This window comes from Mirounga leonina, unplaced genomic scaffold, assembly GCF_011800145.1.
Source record: "Mirounga leonina isolate KUSES-001 unplaced genomic scaffold, KU_Mleo_1.0 Mir_98, whole genome shotgun sequence".
In the NCBI taxonomy this organism is placed as follows: Eukaryota; Metazoa; Chordata; class Mammalia; order Carnivora; family Phocidae; genus Mirounga; species Mirounga leonina.
In genome coordinates this window covers 6,489,657-6,510,409 of record NW_023270921.1, presented here as the reverse complement: position 1 = coordinate 6,510,409, position 20,753 = coordinate 6,489,657, and the positions used below count along the sequence as shown (strand labels likewise).

Below are 20,753 nucleotides of genomic sequence, written 5' to 3'. Positions count from 1 at the left end.
TGGAACTTTTATGTAAAGTTCTTTGTATAGGTAAGGTGTTTTTTATAGAGTTCTTTTGTTCACTGGTACTAATTTTATTATTAATTAGGACAGGCTGGATAACACTATATTACAAATTAACCTCTAAATGCCAGTGCTTTAACACAACAGTGTTTGTTTTCTTTTCTTTTTTTTTTAAGATTTTATTTATTTATTCATGAGAGACAGGGAGAGAGAGAGAGAGAGGCAGAGGGAGAAGCAGGCTCCCTGCTGAGCAGGGACTTGATGCGGGACTTGATGCGGGACTTGATCCCAGGATCCTGGGATCAGGACCTAAGCCGAAAGCAGACGCTTAACCGTCTGAGCCACCCAGGCGCCCAACAATGTTTGTTTTCTTTACATGTTGCATATCCAACACAGTTCAGCAGGGGGCATGCTCCACATGGTACCTCAGGAGACCAAATTGAGTGAAGTTAACACTATCTGCAGTCCAGCTTGTCACTGATACAGGGGAAGAGAAATCTGGAGGACTCACATGGCTCTTCCGTGCTTTACCTAGATTGCCAGTTTACTCTAAAAGGATATAACCCAGGAATATCCAGCTGGAGGAGATACATAGGGCAGGGCATGGGGAAAGGGCACAGAGCTTCACGGCCTCTCCAGGTGCACCACTCTCCCGGCACACCTCCATGTGTTCACCAACCTGGAAGCTCCTAGAGTTCTTGTTTGATGTAGGTCTCTTAACCAGACATATGATTTGCAGATACTTATATCCTGCGGGTTGTCTTTTCACTCTCTTGATAGTAGCCTTTGAAGCACCAGATTTTGTAATTTTGATGAAGTCCAGTTCTTCTATTTTTCTTTTGTTACTTGTGCTGTTGGTATATCCAAGAATCTATTGCCAAATCCAAGGTCATGAAGATTTACCCCAAGTTTTTTTTCCTAAAAGTTTTATACTGTTAATGCTCTTACATTTGGGTCTTTGATCCATTTTGAGTTAATTTTTGCACATGGTGTGAAGTTAAGGGTCCAACTTCATTCTTTTGCATATGGCAATCCATGTGTTCCAGCACCATTTATTTATTTACTTATTTATTCATTTATTTATTTTTATTTTGATTATGACATGTATTTTTGTTTATGTTTATTTATTTTAATACCTATATAGTCAAATACAGTGTTGTATTAGTTTCAGGTGTACAATATAGCAATTCAGCAATTCCTTGTATTACTCAGTGCTCATCAAGATAAGTGTACTCTTAATCCCCTTCATCTGTTTTACCCATCCCCTCACCCACTCCCCTCTGGTAAACCTCCATAGTTGTTTGTTCTCTATAGTTAAGTCTGTTTTTTGGTTTCTCTTTTTTTGTTTGTTTTTTCCTTTGTTTGTTTAGTTTCCTAAATTCTACATAGGAGTGAAATCAAATGGTATTTCTCTGACTGGCTTATTTCATTTAGTATTATACTCTCTAGATCCATACATGTTGTTGCAAATGGCAAGATTTTAGTCTTTCTTATGGCTGAATAATATTCCATTGTGTATATATATACCACATCTTCTTTATACATGCATCTCTTGATGGACACTTCCATAATTTGACTATTGTAAATGATGCTGCAATAAACATAGGGGTGCATGTATCCCTTTCAATTAGTATTTTTGTATTCCTTGGGTAAATACCCAGTAATGTGATTACTGGATCATAGGGTAGTTCCATTTTAAATTTTTTGAGGAACCCCCATAACGTCTTCCACTGTGGCTGCACCAGTTTGCATTCCCACCAACATGCACAGATGTTCTTTTTCTCCACATCCTCACCAACACTTGTTGTTTCCTGAGCTTTTGATTTCCTGACAGGTGTGAGGTGATATCTCATTGTGGTTTAGATTTGCATTTCCCTGATGATGAGTGATGTTGAGCATGTTTTCCAGTGTCTCTTGGCCATCTGGATGTCTTCTTTGGTGATATGTCTGTTCATGTCTTCTGCCCATTTTTAATTGGATTATTTGATTTTGGGGTATTGAGTTGTATAAGTTTTTTTAATATAGTTTGGATACTAACCCTTTACCGGATATATCATTTGCAAATATCTCCTCCCATTCCGTAGGTTGTCTTTTAGTTTTGGTAGTTGTTTTCTTTTCTGTGCAGAAGCTTTTTATTTTGATGCAGTCCCAGTAGTTTATTTTTGCTTTTTGTTTCCCTTGCCTCAGGAGACACATCTAAAAATGTGTTTTTACAGCTGGTATCAGAGAAATTACTGCCTGTACTCTCTTCTAGGATTTTTATGGTTTCAGGTCTTATATTTAGGTCCTTAATCCATTTGGAGTTTATTTTTGTGTAAGAAAGTGGTCCATTTTCATTCTTTTGCATGTGTCTGTGCAGTTTTCCCATTTCATATTCTTGTCTCCTTTGTTGAAGATTAATTGGCTATAGAATTGTGGGTTTATATCTGGATTCTCTATTCAGTTTTTAAGATCCACTCGTCTGTTTTTGTGCCAGTACCATACTGTTTCGATTACTACAGTTTTGTAATATAACTTGAAGTCTGGAATTGTGATGCCTCCAGTTTTGTTTTTCTTTTTCAAGATTTCTTTGGCTATTCTGGATCTTTTGTGGTTACATACAAATTTTAGGATTGTTTGTTTTAGTTCTGTGAAAAATGCTGTTGGCATTTTGATAGGGATTGCCTTAAATGTGTGGATTGCTTTGGGTAGTATAGACATTTTAACAACATTTGTTCTTCTAATCAATGAGCATGGAATGTCTTTGTGTTATCTTTAGTTTCTTTTATCAGTGTTTTATAGGTTTCAGAATATAGGTCTTTCACCTCTTTGGTTAAGTTTATTCCTAGATATTTTATTATTTTTGGTACAGTTGTAAATGGGGTTGTTTTCTTAATTTTTTTTAGCTGCTTCATTATTAATGTATAGAAATGCAGTGAATTTCTGTACATTGATGTTGTATCCTGTGACCTTATTGAATTCATATATCAGTTCCAACAGTTTTTTGGTGGAATCTTTAGGGTTTTCTATATATAGTATCATGTCATCTGCAAATAGTGCAGGTCTTACTTCTTCCTTACCAATTTGGATGCCTTTTATTTCTTTTTGTCAGATTGCTGTGGCTAGGACTTCCAGTACTATGTTGAATAAAAGCGGATATCCTTGTCTTGTTCCTGACCTTAGGGGAAAAACTCTCAGTTTTCCCCCATTGAGTATGATGTTAGCTCTGGTTTTTCATGTATGGACTTTATTATGTTGAGGTATGTTCCCTCTAAACCTACTTTGTTGAGGGTTTTTATCATGAATATATGTTATACTTTGTCAAATGCTTTTTCTGCGCTATTGAAATAATCACTTGGCTTTATCCTTTTTCTTATTGATGGAACATACCAGTTGATTTTTTTTGCGAATATTGAACCACCCTTGCATCCTGGGAATGAATCCCGCTTGATCATGGTGAGTGATTGTTTTAATGTATTGTTGGATTCAGTTTGCTAATATTTTGCTGAGGATTTTCACGTCTGTGTTCATCAGAGATGCTGGCCTATAGTTCTCTTTTTTTGTGTGGTGTCTTTATCTGGTTTTAGAATCAGGGTAATGCTGGCGTCATAGAATGAATTTGTTGCACCACCATTTATTGAAGTGATTATTCTTTTCCCATCAAATGGTCTTGATGCCCTTGCCAAAAATCAGTTAGTCTTACATGAAAGGGTTTATTTCTAACTGTACTATTCTGTCTATCTGTATATTTGTCTCTATGCCAATCTCTGGACTATTGTTGCTTGTAGTAAGTTTTGAAATTAGGAAATGTCATTCTTCCAACATTGTTTTTCTTTTCCAAGATTGGAAACATTGGCTCTTCAGGAATGAATTTTGGAATAAGCGTATCTATCTCTACAAATAAATATCCTTAGATTCTGACAGGGATTTGTTGAATTTGCCAATCAATTTGAGGAGTATTGCTGTCTTAATAATATTAAATCTTCCAATGAACATGTAATTTTTCCCTTTCATTTAGATTAATTTTTTTCGAAATAGTTTTCAGAGTGTAAGTTTTATAATTGTTAAATTTATTTCTTAGTATTTTATTCTATCTGATGCTATTGTATATGCAGTTGTTTCATTAATTTCATTTTTGGATTGTCCATTGCAAGTGTATGGAAATATGATTGATTTTTGTATATTAGTCTGGTATTCTGCAGACTTACTAATAAACTCATTTATTAGTTCTAATCATTCTTCAGTTGATTTTTTAGGATTTTCTGTATAAATGGTTTTGTCCTCTATAAATTGAGAAATTCAATTGGATGCTTTTTTTTTTTCTTTTCTTTTTCCTGCCTAAGTACCCTGGCTAGAACCTCCAGTACAATATTGAATAGAATGGTGAGTGGACATCCTTGTCTTATTCCTGATCTTATGGGGAAAAGTCCAGTCTTTCAGTGTTAAGTATGTTAGCTGTAAGTTGTCATGCCCTTTGTCAGGTTGAGGAATTTCTTTTCTATTTCAATTTTGTTGGTGTTTTTATCATGAAAATGTGCTGGAATTTGACAAATGCATTTTCTGCATTTACTGAGATGGTCTGTTTATATGCTATATTATGGAATTTCAGTTAATTTGTTATTGGATAGTAAACCAACCTTACATTCCGGGACAAGTTCCGCTTGGTGATGGTGTATAATTCTTTTTATATATTGCTGGATTTGGTTTGCTACTTGTATTGGATGGGTCTGGAAGATCACCCTTAGGTTTGATGATTTTCTTTCTTTTTTTTTTTTAAAGATGTTATTTATTTATTTGACAGAGAATGACACAGTGAGAGAAGGAACACAAGCAGGGGGAGTGAGAGAGGGAGAAGCAGGCTTTCTGCGGAGCAGGGAGCCCGATGCAGGGCTCGATCCCAGGACCCTGGGTTCATGACCTGAGCCGAAGGCAGATGCTTAACCGACTGAGCCACCCAGGCGCCCCTGGTTTGCTGATTTTCTAGAAGAGCTCACAAACTTAGAGAAGCTGTTATACTCATGGTTGCGGTTTATTACAGTGATAAGAATTTACCAGTCCAGGTCTGGACTTTTTTTGTGGGAAGATTTTTATTTATAAGTTTCTTCCTTTTTTTTAAAGATTTTATTTATTTATTTGACAGAGACACAGCGAGAGAGGGAACACAAGCAGGGGGTGGGAGACGGAGAAACAGGCTTCCTGCAGAGCAGGGAGCCCAATGCGGGGCTCAGTCCCAGGACCCTGGGATCATGACCTGAGCTGAAGGCAGATGCTTAACAACTGAGCCACCCAGGCACCCCTATAAGTTTCTTTCCTTGATGTGAATCTATTCAAGTTATCTTTTGTCTTGAGTCAGTTCTGGTAATTGTGTCTTTAAAGCAATTTTTTTTATGTCATTCAAGTTGTCAAATTCATTTGGGTAAAATGTTTCATGATAATCCTCTATTGTTCTTTTATGTCTGTAGGGTCTAGTCTAGAGGTATTCTGTCCTTCATGCTGATATTGCTACTTTATGCCAGCTCTCTTTTTTCTCATTGTTACCTAAAACATATTAATTTTATTAGTTTTTTTCAAATAATCAGTTTCTTATTTCATTGATTTTTCTCTATTGTTTGTTCATTTTCTATTTCATTGACTTCCACTCTGATCTTTACTTTTCCTATCTTCCACTTATTTGGGGTTTAATTTGTTCTTTTTCTAGCTTCTTAAGGTGGAAGCTCAGATTATTAATTTGAGACCTGTTTTTTTTTTTTAATTTTTTTTTTAAAGATTTTATTTATTTATTTGAGAGAGAGAGAATGAGAGACAGAGAGCACAAGAGGGAGGAGGGTCAGAGAGAGAAGCAGACTCCCTGCCAAGCAGGGAGCCCGATGCGGGACTCGATCCTGGGACTCCAGGATCATGACCTGAGCCGAAGGCAGTCGCTTAACCAACTGAGCCACTCAGGCGCCCCTAGACCTGTTTTGTTTTCTAACATGAGCATTTACATACAGGTGATTCTCATCTTGTATGGTAGTAAGGGACCATAAAAATTACCAAAGAAGTCAGAACTTTGCAAAGTAATCTTCATAATCAATGGAAAAAAATTACAGTTGTTTTGTGACCTTTAAACTTTTTTGTGAAAACATTAAAAAACCATCTCACTGTTGGTTATAGCTCTATAGAAAAATGAAAATATAGCAAAATGAATATTTACTACCTTGCAAGTAAAAACATTGACAGCATTGAAAATGTGGGGTTTTTTTTCAACAATCCTATATAGTTTGAGCAGTGTCTACCTTCTTATCATTGTATAACTTACGATAGGAAGTGAGCCTGTTTTCTATGTCTTACTGAATTATCAAACTCTTTTTTTTTTTTTAAAGATTTTATTTATTTATTTGACAGAGAGAGAGATAGCGAGAGCAGGAACACAAGCAGGGGGAGTGAGAGAGGGAGAAGCAGGCTTCCTGCCAAGCAGGGAGCCTGATATGGGGCTCGATCCCAGGACCCTGGGACCATGACCTGAGCCAAAGGCAGATGCTTAACGACTGAGCCACCCAGGCGCCCTTATTAAACTCTTTTCTAAGGTTGAATCAGCTACCAACATTTTACCCTTTGTGTTTTCAGTGTTGTGAAATATGTCCAAGATACTGTGAGGATTTTTCGTCAGGGTCGTTTTCTCTGTAATATATTTATTCTTTTCATCATGACCCAAGAATTTTTGTCAGTAAGTTTTGCCTTCACTGAGTTCTTCTGGCTATCTACCTAAAGTGTCATGCATAGTGGCAATGCCAAAGCTATCTTCAAACCACATCCAATGTTGTTAGTGTTGTTTCTTTGCTGCATTTTCATCTTTGCAGGCCACTTCCCTCTTCCGGCTGTCCATTTTTGTAAAATGCCATGTGGGTTTATCAATGGGAGACAAGGAGGAAACACACCTATACACTTTGCACTCTGTATATATATTGGATAACAGATGTGCAGTTAAAACTCAGTGACAGACTTTGAAGTAAGGGAAATGATTGGGTACAGATCATGATGTGTATCTGTTATTTGCATAGTGATTTGTGGACTTTAAGTGCTGGCAGTGAAATTTGTACTTTATGCTATTAGTCACAAATAGTATACTGTGGTAATTAAAATGTTAACTGTGTTGTTGCCAGACTGGTGTTATGTACTAAACTGTGCTAACTGAAATTCATGCATATCAAAATTACTCAAAATGAGGACTACCTATATATAATTTGTCCTCTTAAGTACTGCTTTGACTTTGTTTCAAATTTTGACATATTGTTTTCATTTTCATTCAATTCAACTTATTTTCTATTATTGGACTTTTTAACATACAGGTTATTTACACATATGTTGTTTTCCAAATATTTGCGGGAATTTTCAAGATCTTATTGTTATTTATTTCTAATTTCATTATGGTTGTAGAATATATTCTGTATAATTTCTGTCCTCATAAAATTATTGCAGCTTGTTTTGAAGCCCAATATGTAGTCTATTCTGATGTTTGATTCACGTGTTCTTGAAATGTGTGTTCTGTTGTTGTGGGGTATCTATAGATGTTAGGTCAGGTTCGTTGATACTTACTGATTTTTTTTTTTTTTTGTCTACTTGTTTTAGAAATCTTTGTGAGAGGGATGTTGAAATTTCTGGACATAATTACTAATTTGTTTTTCCTTTCATTTTTGTTAGTTTTGGTTTGTGTGTTGTGGGCATCTGTGGTTAGGCACAGATACATTTATAATTGTTGTATCTTCTTACAATTCTCCTTTCACAATTTTGAAATATACTTCTCTGTTTCTAATAGTATTTGTTATCTTGAAGTCTATATTATCTAATATTAATATAGCTACTTCACCCCTCTTGTGCTTACAGTTTGCATGATTTTTCCCCCATCCTTTTATTTTCAGCATATTTGTCTTTGAATTTAAAGTGAATTTCTTATAGACAATGTATAGTTGATTCTTACTGTTTTATCTAGTCTGACAGTTTCTGATTGGAGTATTATTCCATTCCCAGTTAATGTAATTATTGATTTGTTTTGATTTATTTTTGCCATTTTGCTATTTGTTTTCTATTTGCTTAATCTCTCTTTAGGTCCTTTTTCTTTTCCTGTCTTTTATGTTGAAAGAACTTTTTTTAGCATACCATCTTAATTTCCTTGTTGAATTTTTCTTCTTAGTTCTGTCTCTCTATGTGTGTGATATTGCTGTGGGGATTACAGTATGATATTTAGCTTCTTATAACCTAATGCACATTAATACTGCTTTATTTTTCTGGCAAAACATAGAAATTTTGTGCTAGCATAGTTCCATTTTCTACTCTCCCTGACTATCCTGTGCTGCTTTGTTCTTTTAATCATGTGTGTTACACTTACGTTTGTGATAAATTTGACAATGTGTTATTTTTGCTTTATTGTTTTTTTAATTTTATTATGTTATGTTAGTCACCATACAGTACATCATTAGTTTTTGATATGGTGTTCCACAATCCATTGTTTTCGTATAACACCCAGTGCTCCATGCAGTACGTGCCCTCCTTAATACCCATCACCAGGCTAACCCATCCCCCCACCCCACCCCCAAAACCCTGTGTGTTTCTCAGAGTCCATAGTCTCTCATGGTTCATCTCTCCCTCCGATTCCCCCCCCTTCATTTTTCCCTTCCTTCTCCTAATGTCCTCCATGCTATTCCTTATGTTCCACAAATAAGTGAAACCATATGATAATTGACTTTCTCTGCTTGACTTATTTTACTTAGCATAATCTCCTCCAGTCCCATCCATGTTGGTGTAAAAGTAGGGTATTCATCCTTTCTGATGGCTGAGTAATATTCCATTGGATATATGGACCACATCTTCTTTATCCATTCATCTGGTGAAGGGCATCTCGGCTCTTTCCACAGTTTGGCTATTGCGGACATTGCTGCTATGAACATTGGGTGCATATGGCCCTTCTTTTCACTACATCTGTGTCTTTGGGGTAAATATCCAGGAGTGCAATTGCTGGGTCATAGGGTAGCTCTATTTTTAAATTTTTGAGGCACTTCCACACTGTTTTCCAAAGTGCATGCACCAACTTGCATTCCCACCAGCAGTGCAAGAGGGTTCCCCTTTCTCCACAACCTCTCCAACATTTGTTGTTTCTTTCCCTGTCCATTTTTGCCATTCTAACTGGTGTAAGGTGGTATCTTAATGTGGTTTTGATTTGAATTTCCCTGATGGCCAATGATGATGAACATTTTTTCATGTTTCTGTTAGCCATTTGAATGTCTTCTTCAGAGAAGTGTCTTTTCATGTCTTCTGCCCATTTTTTGACTTGATTATTTGTTTTTTGGGGTGTTCAGTTTGAGAAGTTCTTTATAGATCTTGGATACCAGCCCTTTATCTGTAGTGTCATTTGCAAATATCTTCTCCCATTCTGTGGGTTGCCTCTTTGTTTTGTTGACTGTTTCCTTTGCTGTGCAGAAGCTTTTTATCTTGATGAAGTCCCAAAAGTTCATTTCTGTCTTTGTTTTACTAGCCTTTGGAGATGTATCTTGAAAGAATTTGCTGTGGCTGATGTCAAAGAGATTACTGCCTATGTTCTCCTCTAGGATTTTGATGGATTCCTGTTTCACATTGAGGTCTTTCATCCACTTTGAGTTTATCTTTGTGAATGGTGTTAGAGAATGGCCGAGTTTCATTCTTCTGCATGTGGCTGTTCAATTTTCCCAGCACCATTTATTGAAGAGACTGTCTTTTTTCCATTGCATGTTTTTTCCTGCTTTGTCAAAGGTTATTTGACCACAGAGTTGAGGGTCCATATCTGGGTTCTCTATTCTGTTCCATTGGTCTATATGTCTGTTTTTGTGCCAGTACCATGCTGTCTTGGTGATCACCGCTTTGTAATATAGCTTAAAATCGGGCAACGTGATGCCTCCAAGCTTTGTTTTTCTTTTTCAACATTTCCTTGGCGATTCGGGGTCTTTTCTGATTCCATACAAATTTTAGGATTGTTTGTTCCAGCACTTTGAAAAATGTCATTGGAATTTTGATCGGGATGGCATTGAAGGTATAGATTGCTCTGGGTAGCATAGACATTTTAACAATGTTTATTCTTTTGATCCATGAGGATGGAATATTTTTCCATCTTTTTCTGTCTTCTTCAATTTCTTTCATGAGTGTTCTGTAGTTCCTAGAGTATAGATCCTTCACCTCTTTGGTTAGGTTTATTCCAAGGTATCTTATGGTTTTTGGTACTATTGTAAATGGAATCGTTCCTCTAATTTCTCTTTCTACAGTTGCGTTGTTAGTGTATAAGAAAGCAACTGATTTCTGTGCATTGATTTTGTATCCTGCCACATTACTGAATTGCTGGATGAGTTCTAGTAATTTGGGGTGGAGTCTTTTGGGTTTTCCACATAAAGTTTCATGTCATCTGCGAAAAGAAAGAGTTTAACTTCTTCTTTGCCAATTTGAATACCTTTTATTTCTTTTTGTTGTCTGATTGCTGTTGCTAGGACTTCTAGTACTATGTTGAACAATAGTGGTAAGAGTGGGCATCCTTGACGTGTTCCTGATCTTAAGGGAGAGGCTCTCAGCTTTTCCCCATTGAGGATGATATTCGCTGTGGGTTTTTCATAGATGGATTTTATGAACTTGAGGAATGTTCCCTCTATCCCTATGCTCTGAAGAGTTTTAATCAGGAAAGGATGTTGTATTTTGTCAAATGCTTTTCTGCATCAATTGAGAGGACCATATGGTTCTTCTCCCTCCTTTTATTAACGTGTTCTATCACATTGATTGATTTGCGAATGTTGAACCACCATTGCATCCCGGGGATAAATCCCACTTGGTCGTGGTGGATGATCCTTTTAATGTATTGTTGGATCCTATTAGCTAGGATTTTGTTGAGGATTTTGGAATCCATATTCATCAGGGATATCGGTCTGAAATTCTCCTTTTTGATGGGGTCTTTGCCTGATTTGGAGATTAGGGTAATGCTGGCCTCATAGAATGAGTTTGGAAGTTTTCCTTCTGTTTCTGTTTTTTGAAACAGCTTCAGGAGCATAGGTATTACTTCTTCTTTGAATGTTTGGTAGAATTCCCCAGGGAATTCATCAGGCCCTGGACTCTTGTTTTTTGGGAGGTTTTTGATCACTGCTTCAGTCTTGTTACTGGTTATTGGCCTATTCAGGTTGTCAATTTCTTCCTGTTTCAGTCTTGGCAGCTTATAGGTTTCCAGGAAGGCATCCATTTCATCCAGATTGCTCAGTTTTTTGGCATATAGTTGTTGATAATAATTTCTTTTTTTTTTTTCCAAAGATTTTTTATTTATTTATTTGAGAGAGAGCACATGAGAGGGGGGAGGGTCGGGAGGGTCAGAGGGAGAAGCAGACTCCCTGCCGAGCAGGGAGCCGGACGCGGGACTCGATCCAGGGACTCCAGGATCATGACCTGAGCCGAAGGCATTTGCTTAACCAACTGAGCCACCCAGGCGCCCCAATAATTTCTAATAATTGTTTCTATTTCCTTGGTGTTAGTCGTGATCTCTCCCTTTTCATTCATAATTTAATTAATTTGGGTCCTTTCTCTTTTCTTTTGGATAGCTGGTCAGTGGTTTATCGATCTTATTAATTCTTTCAGAGAACCAACTTCTAGTTTCGTTGATCTGATCTACTGTGTTTCTGGTTTCTAATTCATTGATCTCTGGTCTAATCTTAATTATTTCTCTTCTAATGCATGGCTTAGGCATCGTTTGTTGCTTTTTCTCTAGTTCTTTAAGGTGTAGAGTTAGTTGGTGAATTTGGGATTTTTCTATTTTTTTTGAGTGAGGCTTGGATGGCTCTGTATTTCCCCCTTAGGACCGCCTTTGCAGTATCCCATAGGTTTTGGACCAATGTGTTTTTGTTCTCATTGATTTCCATGAATTGTTTAAGTTCTTCTTTGATTTCCTGGTTGACCCAAACATTCTTGAGCAGGGTGGTCTTTAGCTTCCAAGTGTTTGAATTTCTGCCAAATTTTTTCTTATGATTGAGTTCCAGTTTTAAAACATTGTGGTCTGAGAATATGCGGGAAATAATCTCAATCTTTTGGAATCGGTTGAGACCTGATTTGTGACCCAGTATGTGGTCTATTCTGGAGAAAGTTCCATGTGTGCTCGAGAAGAATGAGTATTCTGTTGTTTTAGGGTGGAATGTTCTGTATAGATCTATGAGGTCCATCTGGTCCAGTGTATCATTCAAAGCTCTTGTTTCCTTGTTGATTTTCTGCTTAGATGATCTGTCCATTGCTGAGAGTGGAGTATTGAGGTCTCCTACAATTAACATATTGTTATCAATATGACTCTTTATTTTGGTTAACAGTTGGCTTATGTAGATGGCTGCTCCCATGTTGGGGGCATAGATATTTACAATTGTTAGATCTTCTTGTTGGATAGACCCTTTAAGAATGATATAGTGTCCTTCTGTGTCTCTAACTACAGACTTTAGTTTAAAATCTAATTTGTCTGATATAAGGATTGCTACCCCAGCTTTCTTTTGAGGTCCGCTGGCATGGAAGATGGATCTCCATCCCTTCACTTTCAGTCTGGATGTATCTTTAGGTTCAAAATGAGTCTCTTGTAGACAGCATATGGATGGGTCCTGTCTTTTTATCCAGTCTGCAACCCTGTGCCGTTTTATGGGAGCATTTAGGCCGTTCACGTTGAGAGTGATTATTGAAAGATATGAATGAATTGTCATCATGTTGCCTGTGAAGACATTGTTTTTATAGATTGTCCCTGTAAATTTCTGTTGTAGATCACTCTTGGGGTCCTTCTCCTTTTATAGAACCCCGCTTAATATTTCTTGCAGGGCCGGCTTAGTGGTCACATATTCTTTCAGTTTCTGCCAGTCTTGGAAGCTCTGCATCTCTCCATCCATTCTAAATGACAGCCTTGCCAGATAAAGTATTCTTGGCTGCATGTTCTTCTCGTTTAGTACCCTGAATATGTCTTGCCAGGCCTTTCTGGCTTGCCAGGTCTCTGTGGATAGGTCTGACATTATATGATGTTCCTCCCTCTGTATGTAAGGAATCTCTTCCCCCTAACTGCCCTTAAGATGGTTTCCTTGGTTCTAAGATTTGCGAGTTTTACTATTACATGCCAGGGTGTTGGCCTGTTTTCCTGATCTTGGGACGGGTCCTCTCTGCCTCTAGGACGCGAATGTTTCTTTCATTCCCCAGATTAGGGAAGTTCTCAGCTACGATTTGCTCAAATACATCTTCTAGTCCTCTCTCTCTCTCCACTCCCTCCGGAATTCCAATTATTCTGACATTGGAACACTTCATGCATGGTGTCACTTATTTCTCTGATTCTATTTTCAGGGATTCTGAGTTGTTTTTCCCTGGCCTCCTCTTTTCCCTTATTATCTGTTAAATTGTCTTCCAGGTCGCTTATTCATTCTTCTGCCTCACTTACCCTAGCTGTTAGATTATCTAGATTGGATTGGATCTCATTGATAGCATTTTTAAGTTCTGCCAATTCAGCTTTCATTTCTGCCCTTAGAGACTCTATGTTGTCATTAATTGAATTCTCCGTTGTAGCTATTGTCTTCACAATTGCTAGCCTGAATTCCATCTCAGACATCTTGGTTATATCTGCATCCATTTGTAAATCTGTGGCATAAGTCATATTTTCTATGACTTCTACATATTTTCTATTTTGGGGGTTCCTCCTCCTTGTCATTCTGTTGATGGGTGGTTGAGGGAATGTATAGAGTCCAAATTATTGACCACAACCTAAGCAAGATGCACCTGTTTTATAGGTACCTTAGGGTTGCTGGCCTCTTGTTTTCCCAGCCTGTCTTCTGGGGGAGGGTCCTGCCATGCTGTTAGTCAGGCAACCCTGTTAGGGCAGAGTTGCCCTGCCCCTCTGTGGCCAGGGTTGGGCTCAGTGGGAATCATTTTTGGGGGGCTTTTGTTCTCTGGTGGCTTTCCCTGGCAGCTTTCTGCGTCTCTTCTGAGAGTCAGAGCAGAAGAGACCATTTCCAGCCCTCTGCCTCAGAGCAGAGAGATCGCAGTCTGTTCTTCAGTGAGCTCTCCAGGCCACACTGTCTCCGTTTCTGTCCGTGCTGCTATAAACTGCAGCGTCCTGGGTTGTGCGCCCCTCCTCTGTGCTCCCAGTCCTGCCTCCAGGTTGGGGCACGTCTCTGCCCTTTGTGCTTCTAAAACTGCCAGCTGCTCCCAGTTCGCACGCATGTGACCCTGCCGCTCCAGGTTTCCGCCCTGGGGGCTGCCCTAAAGTCCTTTCCCCGCCACTACCAGTCTGCAAGTCTGTGCCCCGTCCCCAGTGCGCGAGGCTGTTGCTCACCGGTGGTGTAGGATCCCCACGGACAGGCTCCCTCCCACTGCCATTTATCTTCCAATATCTGCCCGTGGAATCATGGCTCCCCACTTGGTCCCTCAAAACCAACCTCCTGCAATATTCTATTTGTAGAGATCCAGATCTTCTTACATCTCAGGCTGTGGTCTGGTAGATATCCAGCTCAATTCCGGACCAGTTGAAATAGGGTCCCCTACTCCTCCGTCATCTTTTCTTCTTTATTTGTGCTTTAAAAAGCTTTTTACAGAAAAGAAAAAGAGAAAAGGCAGACATATTTAAATTCCTTATATTTACCTACACACTTAAAAAAATTGTTAGTGTCCTTTGGATTTAAGTTATCTTCTGGTACTATTTTGTCAGACAGAGAGATTTTCTTTTGTATATTTTGTAAATCAGTTCTGCTAGCAAATATTTTTGTTTATCCGCAAATGCTTTTATTTTGCCATGTTTAAAGGAGTTTCACTGGATATAGAATTCTTGGTTGACAGGTTGCTTTCTTTTAGTATTTTGAATATGTCATTCCAGTGTTTCCTGGCCTCAGCGTTTTTGTGTTGAAACTCAGCTGGCAGTACTATGCTTCTCCTATGCATGATGTGTCATTTTTTTTTCTTACTGCTTTTAAGTTTTTTCTCTCCATTTCTCAGCAGTTTGATTTTGATGTGGCTAGTTATCCAGGTATCCTGCCTGTACTTTATGGAGTTTCTTGGATATGTAAATTAACATTTCTCACCAAATAGGGTGATTTTAAAGACATTTTTCTTTTCTTTTTTCTTTTCTCTTTTTTTTGCCTTTTTCTCTCCCCTGTTTCTACCACTCCAGTTACACATGTACTGGATGGAATGCCTATTATTACACCACAGATCTCTGAATTTTTGTTTATTTTTTTATAATCCTTTTTTCTTTTTGTTCTTTGGGTTAGTTAATTTTTAGTGATATCTCAAATTTACTGATTCTGATCTTGCTTTCTGCTTTCTCAAATCTAATAAGCCCATCTGGTGAAATTTTAATTTTAGCCTTAGACTTTCCATTTGGTTCATTTATGTTTTAACTTACACAAAATTAATGTTGTTTTTTTTTTTAAGATTTTATTTATTTGCGAGAGAGAGAATGAGAGACAGCATGAGAGGGAGGAGGGTCAGAGGGAGAAGCAGACTCCCTGCTGAGCAGGGAGCCCGATGCAGGAATCGATCCCGGGACTCCAGGATCATGACCTGAGCCGAAGGCAGTCGCTTAACCAACTGAGCCACCCAGGCGCCCCTTACTTACACAAAATTAATGTTAAGCATAGAGTAAGTTAACTACTACCACAATCATGATACAAAAAAGTTCTAATACTCAAGATTTCCTCTTTCTGTCTCCATATAGTCAAACTAGTTCCTTTATATACTTTTTTCTCTTTTAAAATTACATATTTATGCACTCATTGCCTAGCAGTCTTTTCCTTTGAGTTAATATGTTTATAATAGCTTCTTTGGGAATCTTTGTTTACAAAATACAGCATTTGTACCCACGTAGAGCTACTTTCTATTAACTGATTTTATTCCTTAGTTTAGGTCACAGTTTTCTGTTTCTTTATATGTCTAGTAATTTTTGGTTGAAAATTCTACATTATAGATGATATGTTGTAGTCTGGATTCTTCTGATCTTCCAAGCGTTTCTTTTCTGTCTTAGAGGCATTTAATTTGCTTGGGCTTATACTGTGACATCTATCTCTCCCATAGAGTGTCATTGCTGATGTCTCTGGTTTTTGTTTGTTTGTTTAAGTCTGGCTCTCTAAGAGACTCCCCTTCACCTGGATAAAGTAGAGGTGAGCTAGTGATTTGGACAGAGGTTGTAGTAGACATCAGAAGCCAGTGTGGCTTTCACTCTTTGCTGCCTGAGTCGTGTATGTGTCAGAACACTTTAAAAGTATAGCAAATTTGCAAGACTCTCCAAACTTTCAATCACTGCTAGGCTCTCTAGGATATCTTTGCACAAATATTTTAGTGGTGAGGTGGGAGTATAGGGAGAGTTTATCATCTCAACCTTTCTATGACTCTTTTGCTTCCAAATTCCCATTAAGTTTTTAGCTGCTTTACTAACAGCATTAAGTTGTATCCTGTGGATTAGTGTTTTAATGCCCATAACTAGGGGTGGGAGATGGGAAAACCTTAGGAAAGAATGCCACAAGCTCCCCATTCTTACCTAATGAAGTAGAAGTTTTGGGTGAGTAAGCATTTTTCAGCTTATTACCTCCCATTGGTAGTTTTTCAGTGCCCTAAATTAGTTTTTGCTTTTTAATCATTTTATTTTTGTACTTGTTTTTTGGGGAGGAGAATTCTTCAACTACCTCATGCCACCACTGTTGGAAGTAAAGTCCATCTTTAGGTACTCATGTGATAAATTTACACGTTTCAAATGGCCCGTTGCCCTCCCAATTCTCTGTCTCCTGGACCATCATGTATCATCCATTTGTTTTTAACCTCTTTTGTCCTCTACTAAATCTTTTTATCTGTTTGATTTTTTTTTATTCTTTCAGAGAGGGAGACTAGACTTGAAAATCCTCAATTGGACATACTTGAAGGTGTTTCCTTCCATAAGGAGATATTGGAAGGTGTAACAAGAGATCATTCATTGTACTCCATTTTTAAGGTATGGCAGGATGATGACCAGCTGGAGAGAGATCAGGAAAATGAAGACAGACTTCTCAGGCAAGTCATGGCCATCAAAAACAAAACAGTTGTTGAAGAATCAGGCTATTCATATAAGGCATTAGGAAAAATGTTTCATGACTACACAGACCTAGATGCTTCAGGACAAGGACGGTATACACGTGACTCATTTGAAAAGAGCTTGGAACCGAATATAAACTTATTCAGTTGTTACAGGGGTTATGCAAAAAGAAACACTGGTGAGCATTTTAGATGTGGGAATACACTTATTTCTTCCTATTCTAAGCATGAAGAAATTCATAATGGAGTGAAACACTGTGAAGATAGTCAGTGTGGAAAGATTATCAGCAATAAACAATCTCTTATTCAATATGTGAATGTTGAAAGTGGAGAGAAGACCTGTTTGTGCATTGAATGTGGAAAATCTTTTCTAAAAAAGTCACAACTCATAATACATCAAAGAATTCATACTGGAGAGAAACCATATGATTGTGGTGCATGTGGGAAAGCCTTCAGTGAGAAGTCACATCTCATTGTACATCAGAGAACTCACACTGGGGAAAAACCTTATGAATGTTCTGAATGTGGAAAAGCTTTCTCTCAGAAATCGTCCCTCATTATACATCAGAGAGTACATTCTGGGGAAAAACCGTATGAATGTAATGACTGTGGGAAAGCCTTCTCCCAGAAATCACCCCTCATTATACATCAGAGAATTCACACTGGAGAGAAACCTTATGAATGTAATCAGTGTGGGAAGGCCTTCTCCCAGAAGTCACAGCTGATTATACATCATAGAGCTCATACTGGAGAGAAGCCATATGAATGTACTGTATGTGGGAAAGCCTTCTGTGAGAAGTCCCACCTCATTATCCATAAAAGAATTCACACTGGGGAGAAACCATACAAATGTGCTCAGTGCGAAGAAGCCTTCAGCAGGAAGTCAGAACTCATTATACATCAGATAATTCATACTGGGGAGAAACCTTATGAATGTACTGAATGTGGGAAGACCTTCTCCCGGAAGTCACAGCTCATCATACATCAGAGAACGCATACTGGAGAGAAACCCTATAAATGCAGTGAATGCGGAAAAGCCTTCTGTCAGCAGTCACATCTCATTGGACATCAGAGAATTCACACAGGAGAAAAACCTTATGTATGCAGTGAATGTGGGAAAGCCTTCTCTCAGAAGTCCCACCTCCCAGGGCATCAGCGCATTCATACAGGAGAGAAACCTTACATATGTGCTGAATGTGGAAAGGCCTTTTCCCAGAAGTCAGACCTTGTTGTACATCGGAGAATTCATACTGGGGAGAAACCCTACCAATGTACTGTATGTGGGAAAGCATTCATTCAAAAGTCACAACTCACTGTACACCAGAGAATTCATGCAGTGGTAAAATCATAAGAATGGACTAAGCACAGAAAAGTCTTCAGTATCTGCTCAAGCCTTAATAAGTAACACAAAACCCATGAATTTCAATGAGTTTGGGGGCATCTTTACTGATAAAATTTTACAAGTGAAATAAACTTCCTAATGGATGTAATTTTTTTATCAGATAATACAGACATCTCAGTTACATAAATAATGGGCATTTTCACTATGGCATGTAAAACTTTTGAGATTGTGAACTGAATAATTAATATATCAAGTTACATATATATAGTTTATTTTGAAGTTATGTATTTATGGTTATGTTACATAGAAAGAATTGGACATGTGATAATATTGTTATTGTTAACTTAGCATAATTATAGCTGTGCAGTAATTCCCTGTAGAGGACATGAAGAAAGCTTGAGTCAAAAGATGCCATGACCTAGAAACGGTGCCTGGGGGAAGGATTTGATTGTTACTCCTAAGGGTATCTGTAAAATTATTCTTGTAGATAGATGGAAAGATGGGTTGATGAGGTCCAATAAATGGGGTATCTTTGTTTTATTTCAAGAATATAAGTTGATCTGTGTCAGTGGATGGACCCAGGATCTTGGAATTGACACTTCTTGCTATTTTCTTTCTTTTACTCCTCCCCTTTAGGAACTTGGTGTGATGAAAAGACATAGATGGCCATGGGTTTTAATGCTTATTCCAGTACTCACCGATTGTGTAACTTGTGTAACTCACCGATTGTGTAGCCTTTTTTCATCCACAAGTATCTGTTCCCTGATCTATATATAAAATTCTGGCAGAGACATGTTTTTAGCTCATATTTATCCCCTTTATCTTCCCTTTCTGTTCTTTTGAAGGAGGTTGCTAATACCCAGATGTACACCTTTAAACTTGATTTGCATTCCAGACACTGTGTTTCTGATTCTCCTGAATTCCTTTTCTATCTTTTTTCCATTAACACTGCCTTGTGTCTGGTGGCCTAATTCATACGTTATGGAGACCTCACTTTTTATTTTGCAAATACATGTACGTTGTGGTGCTTGCACATAAAGACCGTGTATGATACCATCACAGATCCTGTTTTACCCTTTCCCAAAAGCACCAGTTCTTTTTCCTGAGAATTGAGTGGCCCTCAGAGGAAAATCCATAGGGAATGTGGAAGACATGCCTGGGATAGCCTACATGGGCAGGTATGAATCCCACCTGCTATCTCTAAAATGTTTCTGTATTCTTCGTTGTGGGCCCAACTCTTCTCTGTAAGAATCTTTAGGAAAGCATCTTGATGGGGAGAAGTCATATGTAGCAGGGATATAGTGACCTGTGTGGCTAAATATGGTTTCTGCCAGAAAGTTCCTACTTGATTCCTTCATATGTCCTGCTTAGCTGACCATTTCTCTGCAGGGCCCCAGTGTTTACTCTGAGAAGTAAGACTCTGTATGGGAACCTCTGCAGAGGACATAGCGTACCTCATAAAGATATGCAAATGTGTGTGAGAAAATTCTTTGTGTCATTGTAAACAGTTATTGATACTGGCTATAATTGGCCATTTGGATCCGGGAAATAAAACCTTCAGGCATGTACCATGGAGTGATCTGCTTTGAGAGGTCTTGATGGAAATTGGCCCTACCTGGCCCTTATGGAAGGCAGCTATGCTAACCACTATACCACCAACGCCTACCTGGCCCTTATGGAAGCATGGGAAAATCAGGATCTCAGGAACATACAGAAATGTGAGAAGGAAATGATAATATAATAACACTTACAGAAATATGTAAGGAAAATAAAGACTCAAGAGTTCTTATCTTCTCATGGGCCTTCCATTTTGCCTTTTTACCTTCCAGGAAACCTCACTGATCTGATCATGACATAATATGTACTATATATTACCATAAAATATAGCAAAATTTAATACTTATTGGTGTATAGAAAATTATCCCTCTAAAGTCTGGAAAAAAGATAATGCCCATTCTCACCAGTTTTATTCAACATTGCATTGAAAGACCTAATCAGGAAAATCAGGCAAGAAAAAATTGGTGTAATTGATTAGAAAGCAATAAAACATTATTTATTGATAAAATTATATGCATAGAAGATGAAAATGTATAGGTTAATTATTAGAAATAGAAAGTAGCAATGTTTCTGTATATAAAGTTTTTAAAAATAAAGTTTATGCAATAGATATAAAATGAAAATTTAAAGGTATCAGTTACAGTGGCATGAAAAATACATCATGTCTAGAAAACGTGTATTTCCAGTACTATGTTGAATAGAAGTGGCAAGAATGGACATCCTTGCATTGTTCCTGATATTAGAGGAAAAGCTTTCTTCACCACTGATTATGATGTTAGCTCTGAGCATGCCATATGTTGCCTTCATTATGTGGAAGAACATTCTTTCTGTG

At 37.8% G+C, this 20,753-nt stretch overlaps 1 protein-coding gene across 3 annotated transcripts in view; it reads left to right on the top strand.

Annotated features, from left to right (window-relative positions):
- The window catches only part of LOC118006670 (zinc finger protein 300-like), a 34,934-nt gene extending 15,827 nt beyond the window's left edge, over positions 1-19,107 (top strand). For 2 of the 3 annotated variants that reach the window (XM_034999403.1, XM_034999404.1), the window contains exon 6: positions 16,830-19,107. In XM_034999403.1, coding sequence (XP_034855294.1) covers positions 16,830-18,373 — 1,544 coding nt within the window. In that variant the 3' untranslated portion in view covers positions 18,374-19,107. The remainder of the gene's footprint in view (positions 1-16,829) is intronic. The other variant, XR_004678154.1, reaches the window with a different exon arrangement.
- Positions 19,108-20,753: the final 1,646 nt, after the last annotated feature.